Source organism: Augochlora pura, chromosome 2 (assembly GCF_028453695.1).
Source record: "Augochlora pura isolate Apur16 chromosome 2, APUR_v2.2.1, whole genome shotgun sequence".
Taxonomy (NCBI): domain Eukaryota; kingdom Metazoa; phylum Arthropoda; class Insecta; order Hymenoptera; family Halictidae; genus Augochlora; species Augochlora pura.
Genome location: NC_135773.1, coordinates 13,768,725 through 13,780,228, shown reverse-complemented (window position 1 = coordinate 13,780,228; position 11,504 = coordinate 13,768,725). Strand labels below are relative to the sequence as shown.

Below are 11,504 nucleotides of genomic sequence, written 5' to 3'. Positions count from 1 at the left end.
TTCGTACTAGATGCACTAACAGAAAGGTCGTGGAATTTGAAATGTAACAGTAGCTTAGTCGAGGTAACTTACGTACTGTAAAGATGCCCATGAGATCAAGCTTTAAAAAATGGGCAACGCGATTAACTGCATTAGGCGGTGCAACATTATTTTATTGGAATGTTTGCGGTAACAAAGAATTTCTACAGGTGCAAAATTCGTGGACAACGAATGCAAACCCGTCGGTAAAATGGAACCACAACTGGGATAGGTTATACACTTTATCATTATTATTGATAAAAACACATTAACGACTTTATAATGAGATATGGACTTATAATTAAGATTTGTTCTTGCATTCTATTTTTTGCAATTTTTCATTGCACCATTTAACACAACATTTTTACTTTCTCTGATTTCCATTGAATAAAATTTGTGTGCAATAAACATTTTTTATTTAAATGTAGAAAATACATTTATACATATGAACATGAATGTATGTAGTATTCATTACCCTATTCATGTCTAAATAAATTTTCTTGCAGTGTCTCACGAAAATAATTTTTTAATAATTCATGAGATAAATACTCCCATTTTAATGTTAACTTGTAATGTATTGTATTTGTAACTGTAATTTTAGGCGGGATCCAAAGAGTTTAGTGAAACCAATGAAAATAATCAATGAGAAAGACGAAAACACATATAATAACGAATTGTCACTCAAAAAAGCAAAAGCTATCCGTCACATAATTTTGATACGTCATGGACAGTATAATCTCGCAGGCAAGACAGATTTTGAAAGGAAGCTTACAGAACTTGGTTAGTATTATACATATATTATTTATTATTCTGCCAAATTAAATATTATTATTACTTGATTTTTATAAGATAATTTCGGTAACTACAAATACTTGTGAAACATAAAGGTAGAAAACAAGCTGAAACAACAGGGAGAAGGTTACAAGAACTGGGCTTCCCATACAGTTTGATCGTAAGGTCAACAATGACCAGAGCTCAAGAAACTTCCAAAATTATAGAAGAAAGTATTAAAAATGTAACTGTAGAAGATGATCCATTCCTTACTGAAGGTGCACCTATACCACCTGAACCACCAATTGGTCATTGGAGGTCTGAGATACATGTGAGTATACTATGTACAGAGTATATTATAAATAGGTATATCTTTGATTAATATGTTTTAGTTTCATGAAGATGGACCTAGAATAGAAGCTGCATTTAGAAAATATTTTCATCGTGCTGAACCAACTCAGGAAAAAGATTCATATACTCTGATTGTTTGTCATGCAAATGTTATTAGATATTTTGTGTGCCGGTAAATCATCTTTTTCACATACTGTTTTCCTAATGATAAGTAAATATAATATTCAAATTATTATGCATTACAGGGCACTACAGTTTCCACCTGAAGGCTGGTTACGTCTAAATTTAAGCCATGCAAGTATTACATGGATCTCTATTCTACCAAGTGGAAGAGTATCACTATGGTGTTATGGAGACACTGGGCACATGAAACCAAATTTAATTACATCTAGTTAAAATTAATATTGCTTATTATTTTGTACTATAAACATTTATAATCATTTAGATTTAATATCATTTTGAAGTAATAAGATAAACGATATATTTTTATGTCCTTTATTCTTTTTTAACTTATAAAAATAATAATCATTATTACAAAATTTGAATGCTAATTATCCGTTTCTGGTACACAAAAAGAGTCCTATTCAAATAGGAAAAATTGTAGATTTTTATCATTGTTTTTTTATATCAACAATATTTTTTGTACACTTAAGATAGTAGAAAGACTGACAGAAAATATTTATATGTACACTATATACACAAGGTTATATTAATAAGTACCAATATTCAAGAGTTGAATCACATGTATTATAATAACACTCACACTAACCTTACAATTGTTTAATTTACAGAATTATTTTACAACTATTAGTTATCCACATTTGTAGAAAATGCATTGTGCCCTAAATATTCTACATATTTTTTAATTTATACAACATGAGTGCTATAATAAAAATAATTTATATCCTACAGTTTAAATGCTATTTTACGAATAAGTATAAAATAACGTATAACTTGTTTCCACTTACAAGTATCTTTGCAGAATTTTAATTAATTATGTAGCAGCAATTCTCATAGACTTTCTTGCATAATATCGTTGCAATGCAGCTTCAAACACAGGTCCAATGGTTCTTTTTTCCCAAATTTTAGATCTTTCTCTTTTTTCTGCTTCTATTTTTGCCTTTGCACTAATGCTAGACTTTATTGCTTCTTTATCTTTATCATTTTCACCATCTTCTGATTCCTCTTCTTTACTCTTGGTATCCAAAATATTATCTGTTAAAATTGTATCATTTGTTACATTATCCTCCAAATTATCAGTATCTTCCTTTGATTTCTTACACTCTGGTTCTTCTACAGTTTCTGCTTCCATACTTTTCTGTTTTTCAAGTGAAGAGACTTTTGTCTTATGTTCTTCTGCTTGTGGAGCTTCTACATCTGTATCACTTTCTTCTTCCATTATCCTTTGTCTATATTGCCTAATCTTCTTGGTTTTTTTATTTGTTGCCTGTTCTTTATTTACTACTACTGTATCCTTTCCTTCAAATATATTTTCTACTTTCTTGTTTGAGTTAGTTGCATTTTCATGTGTATTGTCTGTAACATCATTTTCTTCTGCACCTTTAATTGTTTGTTCATATAAATGTCTATAGAATCCTGACATATCTTGCTGCTTTCTAACATCTCCAATTGCTTCTAATCGATCCATCCTAGAGTCCTCTTCTTCTAGTTTTTTAAATTCTTCCAGCTTTGCTCTATAAGCAGAAGTAACAAAACTTTCTTTGTCTGCATACATTTCTCCTTCTGCTTCTCGTTCCTTCTGTACCATTCTTTCTATCCTATGTTCCTGCTCTCTCTTCCTTCGTTCAGCAGCTTTCAACAAATTCTGAATATATTTGGGTTTCTTGACCTCTATCTTTGCTTCTATGGATTTATTCTTTGTACGTTCCATATCATCATACACTTCATCATATTGATATATAGTTGGATCTTCTTTTAAAGCTTTTTGCATATTTAACCTGGTTTGCTTCTTCATTTTATTTTTTTCTTCTTCTGCCTTGAGTGCTTTTTTTACCCAATCAGTACTGTCTTCTTCAGCCGAATCATTATCATCACCAAAAATATTGCTCGGTTTTGGTGCTACAGGTTGTTGTTTTTTGGGCAAAATTAAACCGTATCTGAAATTATTCATAATAATTATGAAATTTATACAAAATATAACTTCTTTCTGGATAATAAATAATTTACTGGGTACTTATTTGTTATTGATACTTTTATGTAACTTACTGTTTTTCGTCTTTATTGGTCGACATATTTGTAATGATAGGTTGCTTCAAACAAAGTAAACAGTTCTAAAACTGAATCAAATTGTGACATGTATTTAGTACATTAGATTACACACTTATTTTGTTGTAAAACATAAAATATTACGACAAAATACATTAATTGAAAAAATATATATATATATATATCAACAAGGCTATTAACCTAAATACACATAATTGCACATGATCAATCCTGACCTGCCAATTAGTAAATAATAAAATCACAAATGAGGTTGTTTATGGCAAATCGTTTAAATTCCCTAAACTACCAACCACAATCAACTGTTGGAAAATTTGTCTACCAGTTTCAGTATTTTACCACTAGGATAATTGACGTTAGACGAACCCCTGATCAGAGCTTCATATTTTCGTCCTAAGAGGTGCCACTATCTTATGAAAAAAGTGACAAGAATCATCTATTCTCTATATTTGCAATGATAAATAAACTTATGTTGGATATGATATAAATATATTCTATAGCTAAATAAAAAAAGATGCATAGATCCTCATGAAAAATCCTCTGGCTTTGTTTCATTATTTCTACCCTAATTTTGCAATAGCTGATATTTCTCGCATGCACAATTAAATTTTTTAATTTTTTAGATCACTGATATTTTTTGTGAAGAAAAATTGTAATTTGGTTAGGAGAGTAACGGCAGAACGTTGTAACTGCCAAATTATCCACATTCGATATCGGCTAAGAGTTTTGTTACATTGGCACTGTACGGAGTCCTAACGAAGCTCGAGATTTCACTGCAAGAAACACTATTTATTATAAATGGCGCTATTTAAAAATTTTTAGAGTCGTGATGAATTTATATTCGATTAAAGAAATATTAGATAGCAGTGAAAGTAATTTTATTATTATTAGTTTTGAAATATTATTTTAAGTAACGTGTTCTTTTATTTTACAAGCACTTGAAATCATTATTTGAGATAATTGTATTCTTCTTCTTGGAAATTATGTGACGATCTAATTATTAACTTCGAGCCTGGTTTATATAAACATACCCATTTAGATTTCTGTGAGATAAAAAGACTCATCTGGCTATTTTAAATAATTATCCGACAATAAGAAAAGAGTTTTTCTCAAAGCATATTGTTGTAAAGATTTCTTAAAATAAGATCTTCTCGCTGCATATTATTTTAATGATTATTTTTATTTTAAAATAATGAAATGAATTATTTTCATCCTGAACTTGTTTATGTCTGTTTGATGAAAATAATTGATATTTTATAACATTGTTACTGTTTAAACGAAACATATCTCGTTTGTGCTTGTTGCAACATTCAGTCATCGGTAAGATATGTTTTCCAGTTTGATTCATGCACCGCAGATGGCGCCACCAGCTCGAATTTCTACTTGCACAGAGAAATTAATTACAGCTTTTGTATTACAAATCACATTGTAATAACATTTCTTCGTTTATCATAACAGGTATTACATTGTTTGAAGAACAATCTATTTAATACTTGTTTTATGATTAATTTTGTAACTACTCCCATAGTTTCAGAAAGATTAATTGTTCAAATATCACTGTGTTATTAATTCGGTAATAAAAAAGTTTTTGCAATTAGAATTATTATATATAACTTATATATAATTAGTAACATTTATTTTCGGATACTCAAGCAATATGTAATTACAAATCGTTACATTTTACTATGATACGAAGTTAATTAGCTGAAGCTTGCAGCTTTTAATGCAATCGTATAAATATCATTTCTCGATCACTATTACTCAGAGGAGTTTCAGGTGAAGAAGAGTAATTTCGAATTATACCGATCAATCTTTTAATCATGTTGCACGTGGAGCACACTTGTGAGATTCCAAAGGAGGAGGACGTATTGTTTCTCCCAGGTCGAGGACCGTGGCAAATATTTTACGATCATCTTCGATTATCAATTATGGCTTCCAATAATAATCCAGCTGCCCGAAAATACTTGGGGAGCACAGCTTTCATAGTCTCCGAGAAACGCCGACAACTGAGAAGTTACATGCACGTTATTCACCCTTTCAGTATATTCAGGTAGCCATCGTGCAGGTTGTTCACCAGATCAAGAAAGATTTCTTCAGAATCTAACTTCTGTCATCATTCCAGTTACTATTGGGACTTTTTGATGATCTCGGTAATGACCATCATGATGGTTCTAGTCCCGTACCAAGCTGCGTTTGAACTGGTTAGATACCACGACTCCTGGATTATCTCAAAGAACTGCCTTCTAGTGATCTGCTGTTTGGATATGATAGTTAAATTTAAAACCGGGTAAATGGCTTTGCATGGTCTGCTTCTTTATTCAATTACACTCGATAGCTTTATCTTACCTCTAAAGTTGATGTTTTCCTAACGTTTCAGATACATGGACGAGGAGACACATACTGTGATCTTAGAGCAGAAGAAAATCGCGAGCCGATACATTAAATCGGGCACGTTCTTCCCGGATCTAGTTGGATCCTGCATCACCGATATATTCTTCCTGCACAAGTTCCGTGAGTTGTTGATAGCCCGCAAAGTGGCGTCTCTGGTTTTCGTTTTCCGTGTAGTCTCCTTAAGTGTGTACATCAACAAAGTCGTTCACGCATTGGATATACCGTTGGCACTCTATGAGTTCTGCATCGTGATCTACTGGCTGTTGATCAGCCTACATTGGCAAGCCTGTTGGTTCTGGTTGATTCCTCACGCGGTGCTCTCAATGGGAGAGCCCTTGCGACCGAGGGACAGTTCTTGGTTGATGGAGCAAGAACTTTTTGACAAACCAAAACAACAACAGTACTTCGGCTCGATTCTGCGAGCCGTAACCACGTTCACGAAGTCCGGGCTGCTTCAATCAAACATCGCTGATATGGCGGACCTGTATCTGATCATCGTGCTGCAGATCATCGGTATCCTGGCTCCTTGGATCTTGGTCAGCCGCGTGATGCAGTTCTTTAAAGGCACGAACAGTTCTCGCCTCAAGTACCAGGCTACTATGGCTCAGCTGAGACAATATATGCGGCACATGCACCTGCCGCATCACACGCAGACGAGGATTATCCAATACTACGAGTTCCATTTTCAGCGTAGGTTCTTCCGCGAGTCCGAGATCATGCACACGTTGTCTTCGCAAATGCGGCACGAGATCAGCATGCACTCGTGCCGTAAGCTCGTCGAGAACGTCACATTTTTTAACAATCTTCCTCTGTCGTTGCTCGGAAGGATTGTCGGCTTGCTAAAGTCCGAGATTTTCCTTACGAATGACGTGATCGTCAGAGCCAATCAGCCCGGTGACTGTATGTATTTCATCGCCACTGGGACTGTTGCCATTTATACAAGTTCTGGAAAAGAAGTATGCCACTTAGAGGATGGTGCACACTTCGGAGAGGTCGCTCTTGTCATGCCGAACGAGCTTAGGGTGGCCAGCGTCGTCGCTGTTGAAGTGTGTGAGCTGTATCGGCTAAACAGGGCAGACTTCGCCAGGACCATTCATCCTTATCCTATGCTGTGGGAAAGGATCAAGAAGATCGCTATCGAGAGGCACGAGAAAACGATGATTCTGAACGCACAATAGATCGACTAGATTTTAGTGTTTCAATGGTACATATAGTCGAAAAATGCTGTTACGTTCCTTACAATTGAGGAAATTGTTGGAACAGAGGTTTAACATGACAATGTTATTTATTTATTTTTGTTTCGAGATTGATATTAAGATTTTAGCTGTAGTCGAGCCATACATTTCTTAAAATCATCAAACAGCCAGTAGTAGATATTTGTTCCGTAAAAGATTATATAATTTGCGCGTTTAATTAAATATAATTTAATGAAAACAGAGTACAAGTTTCTTGAAGCAGATGAACATGCGTAAATGCTTAAAATCAGTAGTATTGTGATAGTTATCGCGAAGACGGACGGTGTACATAAACGCTGGTAGCAGATGCGTCTACTAGATTACTTGAGGGTCATTTTTATGATTTCTTTAATCAGTGATGGATCATTCCGATCCATCTGGTAGCGTTAGTTCCAAGAAAATCATCGGAAACTAATTGACATAAATTTCTTCATTCGCTGCACACATTACCTTCGTTACGACCGTGTAAAATGTTGGAGGCTAATATATTGTTATAGTAATACCAGCCTATGGGGAAACCCCGTTAGACCATCAAGTTCAACGAATCGTTAATGAGCGCCGGAGATAATAGCCGGGAAAATTGTTAAAGCTCCATTACATCTCGAGGATCTGATAACTGTTTCTCCCTGGGCTGGCATTAGCGCGGAAGATTTATTGGCGCAATTGCGATCATTTTTGTGCGCGGTAACAGTAGACCAGGATCCTACGGCAGTGATCGAGGTGATCGCGCCACTCTGGACAGACAGGACTGCAATTTTCAGGGTAAGACGACCCGTTACGTCGATCGCGAAACCAATGTGCAAAAGAAAGAAAAAAGCAACGCGTGATTTAGTCATCTCTCATGGTGCGTGCACAGGCATGAAGGAATCATCGATCCGCGCTCGACCTCCTGCTACGGTATCCCATAAAGCAAAATCTCTCAAGATCTATGCCCCAAGACAATGCGTATTCAACATCAGATATTCATCTTCACACTCGCTCTTCAATTCATCCTCGACAAATAGCACTTTTTCTTACACTGTCCAAGAAATTACATTGAACAAGAAAAGGTTAACGCATTTAACAAGTAGTAAACAGGTCATACTTAGGAATTTATTACAGGAAAACTAAATGGCGTAATTAATGGTGTTTAATGGTATTTATTACGGGTAGAGGAGCTTGTTGTATTTATTAAAGATACTGTATTTACTAAAGAAAGAGGGTATTTATTACGCACGGAGAACTCGTTTTATGAAATCAGCCGCTGTATTAGCCGGTGCTTATTAGCACCATTAACCAGTTAGCTGTTGCGATCTCTTCGAAAAGTGTGTACCTAACATGCGCTGCAGAGGAAAGAACAACTATTCGTTTATATTACATACAGTTTTTACATAACAATTTGTTATACTTCCTCATTTACTCGTTTTATTTTGTTGTCTCTACATTTTATTTTTCACTAAAATTGAAATTTAAGCAGGTAATTGTAACTATGGCGCATGACGAGTTCAATCACGATAATATGAAAATTATATCGAACTATACTCTTATATATCTTGCATAGAGCCATCCTATGTCATCCAGTTTTCCGCTATCAAATGTTTAATTACCTGTTCTCGCATCTGCTTGCAATTACCATGAATAATATAATTTTCGTTGGTTCATACTATTAGATGCGATTATTTATCTAGCGTGGCATTTTAGTGCTATTAAAAACGCCAAATACAGAATATTTACGTTCCACCAAATAGCTTGAATAAAACTGAATCACTGTCCCGTGATCTATCCTAACTTCCTAAGCAAACTTTATCATCTCGGTGTTAATGTAAAATTCCATGGCGTGGAATCTTGGTAACGACCCTAGTTCTCTCACGATAAGGTAATCAAAAAAATTTGAATTGAGTATTAACAGCGTATGAAGCGACAATCGCCGAGTTAATTCGTTAGTCACAGCTGAGATCGATTGCGATGCAGTCGCGACACGGTGCAGCAGATAAGATGTCTGAAAGTTGTGGATCGTGTCTGGCCGAATGCGCGATATTTTCGCTCAGGGCGAGATTGCGTTTTGACGCGGGGTTCGTTAATGCCGGCTAGAATCCGGCGATCGTTACCTTTAATGTGTCGGCTGTTAAGGCTCAAGGTTGATTGTCCACGCTGTCTCTCTAGTTATATTACTTTCAGAACAGCACGGCGACGGCGAAGGGGACGGATCTGATTTACTCGGCCGAAGCTCCCTTATCTGCGGAGATTCGCATGTCCAGGCACATTCCGACCGGTTCTGCGCAGATATCTACGTCGTGCGATCCAATGATACGCGGCCCGTTATTAATGAAAACGGTTTTCATCGCGAGATCCTTGTTTCGCTTCAGGTTTTCGTACTTTGGCCTCGAGGATCGCCGGCACCGCCGTTTCAATAATTGGTGAAGAGTCGCCTGGTGGTAAAATTTTCAGGACCTTGTCCAATTATGTAGACAGAAATCTATCAAATTTTATCGTATCATCTTTAAGCCCGCGGGCACAACAATGAAAATAATTAATTACTCTGTAATTTGGTCGTGAAAAGAACACGGTATATCTAAACTAGCCTTATCAACTAAACGAGACAGTGGCATAATGCACAAACAATCAAGTGAAAATTTGAAAATTCGAGAGTCACGTTCAGTAGTATAATTTTGTGACCTCATGTGGCATTTAAATGCAGTGTACTATAAAATAACATAATTAATCGATTAAGCAATAAGAGAAAAAAGCATGCACCCAGGAGTTTTCGACGAAAATGCACCACGATTGTGTAAGAAGGCACGGGCTCGCAACGTCGCCATCGAGCGATGATATACTTATCCGTTCGCATTAAACATCCACGGGGAAATTCACTGAATCGTACCCTCCAGACGGTTTTCATTTCTTCAAATTATAAACGCCGGGAAAATGCTCGAATGGCTAGCGCCCGTTCATGATGCCCCCCTATTTAGAGCAACGGCTTCGCGTTAATACACGGGCTCTGTGCGTTTCAGTTCTTCCTTTCGAGGAGCACAACGCGTTAAAAGAGGATTCAAGGGCCTAGCGCAGGATTTTTGGACGAACTTGACACGAGACTGCGGGGAATCCTCCGGTTGGCTCTGAATGTTGTTAACCTGATACGCTCAGACTATGTGTCTGTGCAGGTGGTTCGGTTCAGTAATTATATCTGCGCTCTTTCTCCGTAGACTTTAACGGTCGAAGGAGATTCAAGCATTCAAGGACAGACCTATGGTAAAATAAGAAGACTAGCGATTTATTCTGAGATTCTTTCACATTTTCATTGAGGAACGAGCAACCAAAGATAGCTCGCAAAATCGAAGCAATTTGTTCCATCTTTCAGTGTCATCTTTAAAATGGATTTTCAGTTTAATTCTTGTGCCTACTTACAAGAGACATCGCATGTTCTTTTATATTTGTTTAGAGGGTGTAGATTGGCCGCAAACTTTCGCTTGTATGTGTTTCACAGAGGAAGTCTTCAATTACATGCGATCAAGAACTGTAATCTTTTACTCGGTGCAGTTCTGCGATTATCTGATTGCTGGCAGCCTCGAAAAGCACGGTAACGATTGACATTAGCATAAACGGGCAGCCTAAAGCGTCGGCGTACGGTCTCTTCGTGGCCGATGGCGTCGCGATGCGGTAAAGTGCCGCCCATCCGGGCAAGACAATGGTTTGTGCGCATCGACGCATGGGCAGAGAGCTGGCGGCGCGATGACAATGAACCGCTTAGGAGGGCTGGCCATTGTAATAGGTCGGCGATGCGCCTGCTTGGTAGCTCGGCGCGGCGTACGCGCATCGCGTGTATCCCTACCTCGAGGTGACGGCGGAATCCGCGAGCGGAAGAAGATGGAGGTCGAGCGGGGGCGGCGAGCGAGACGGGAGGGCGATAGCGCGTGACGGAGAGGGCAGTAGCTATTGTTATCAACGGTTCGGAACGAGACGGAGAGAGACCGAGCGAGCGATAAAGAGAGAGAGAGAGAGTGAGAGAGAGAGAGAGGGAGAGAGAGAGGGGGGGGGGGGGGGGGGGGGGGAGGGAGCGTCGGTTATCGCAGAGGAAGAGAGAGGAGGTGGGAGATGGCGAAACGGTACCAAATGAGACAAGAGGGAGGACAGAGAGAAAGAGGGGGAGCAACGGGGAGGAAGACGAGAGATCGTTGCGGCTATGGTTATGTGGCCACACCCCGCGGAGCCAGCCAACGGGCTCTCTGCCGACTGACGACCCACCTGACCCCACAATGGCCAGATCCGCTCGCGGCACGTCGTAGCACGTTCGCCTGGATAACCATTGTTCTCTCCATGCCCACTTGAACGGCGTGCCCGACCGAAAAAGGGGACGGGTCGCGCGCGCGGATCCCGAGAGGTAACCGAGGGTGCATGAAAAGACAGACGAGCTGGAGGGTGGGCCCAGGCAAAACGTGCACGGGCTCTTCTCTCGTCCGCGACGAAACGACAACAGGGACAAACGACCCCGCGCCACGACAACGAAGAATCGAAAGA

At 38.1% G+C, this 11,504-nt stretch overlaps 3 protein-coding genes across 5 annotated transcripts; 2 read left to right on the top strand and 1 right to left on the bottom strand.

Annotated features, from left to right (window-relative positions):
* Positions 1 to 83: 83 nt before the first annotated feature.
* On the top strand, positions 84 to 2,051 carry LOC144476862 (serine/threonine-protein phosphatase Pgam5, mitochondrial). The gene is made up of 5 exons (XM_078194172.1): positions 84 to 250; positions 620 to 798; positions 906 to 1,120; positions 1,182 to 1,312; positions 1,386 to 2,051. The coding sequence occupies exons 1-5, from the start codon at positions 84 to 86 to the stop codon at positions 1,534 to 1,536; spliced, it is 843 nt and encodes a 280-aa protein (XP_078050298.1). The 3' UTR covers positions 1,537 to 2,051.
* Positions 1,866 to 3,852, bottom strand: LOC144476847 (nuclear speckle splicing regulatory protein 1). Of its 3 annotated transcripts, none has more exons than XM_078194159.1 (3): positions 3,568 to 3,852; positions 3,367 to 3,437; positions 1,866 to 3,257 (listed from the first exon to the last, which is right to left on the bottom strand). In XM_078194159.1, the coding sequence occupies exons 2-3, from the start codon at positions 3,390 to 3,392 to the stop codon at positions 2,135 to 2,137; spliced, it is 1,149 nt and encodes a 382-aa protein (XP_078050285.1). In that variant the 5' UTR covers positions 3,393 to 3,437; positions 3,568 to 3,852; the 3' UTR covers positions 1,866 to 2,134. The 3 variants fall into 3 exon arrangements, with proteins under 3 accessions (XP_078050285.1, XP_078050276.1, XP_078050266.1); XM_078194150.1 differs by having other exon boundaries at positions 3,603 to 3,852; XM_078194140.1 differs by having other exon boundaries at positions 3,367 to 3,852.
* Positions 3,853 to 5,312: 1,460 nt separating this feature from the next.
* On the top strand, positions 5,313 to 6,953 carry LOC144478372 (potassium/sodium hyperpolarization-activated cyclic nucleotide-gated channel 1). Its single transcript, XM_078196191.1, has 3 exons — positions 5,313 to 5,434; positions 5,507 to 5,671; positions 5,762 to 6,953. The coding sequence occupies exons 1-3, from the start codon at positions 5,313 to 5,315 to the stop codon at positions 6,951 to 6,953; spliced, it is 1,479 nt and encodes a 492-aa protein (XP_078052317.1).
* Positions 6,954 to 11,504: the final 4,551 nt, after the last annotated feature.

What these genes read in the sequence shown, in the direction of transcription:
- LOC144476862 (XM_078194172.1), top strand. Translation starts at nt 84, where the DNA reads ATGCCCATGAGATCAAGCTTTAAAAAATGGGCAACGCGATTAACTGCA. An exon ending in TGGAACCACAACTGGGATAG is followed by an intron (nt 251 to 619) that starts GTTATACACTTT and finishes CTGTAATTTTAG; the next exon opens with GCGGGATCCAAAGAGTTTAG. An exon ending in ATTGGAGGTCTGAGATACAT is followed by an intron (nt 1,121 to 1,181) that starts GTGAGTATACTA and finishes AATATGTTTTAG; the next exon opens with TTTCATGAAGATGGACCTAG.
- LOC144476847 (XM_078194140.1), bottom strand. Translation starts at nt 3,392, where the DNA reads ATGTCGACCAATAAAGACGAAAAACA. An exon ending in ACCAATAAAGACGAAAAACA is followed by an intron (nt 3,258 to 3,366) that starts GTAAGTTACATA and finishes GAATAATTTCAG; the next exon opens with ATACGGTTTAATTTTGCCCA.
- LOC144478372 (XM_078196191.1), top strand. Translation starts at nt 5,313, where the DNA reads ATGGCTTCCAATAATAATCCAGCTGCCCGAAAATACTTGGGGAGCACA. An exon ending in CACCCTTTCAGTATATTCAG is followed by an intron (nt 5,435 to 5,506) that starts GTAGCCATCGTG and finishes TCATCATTCCAG; the next exon opens with TTACTATTGGGACTTTTTGA. An exon ending in ATAGTTAAATTTAAAACCGG is followed by an intron (nt 5,672 to 5,761) that starts GTAAATGGCTTT and finishes CTAACGTTTCAG; the next exon opens with ATACATGGACGAGGAGACAC.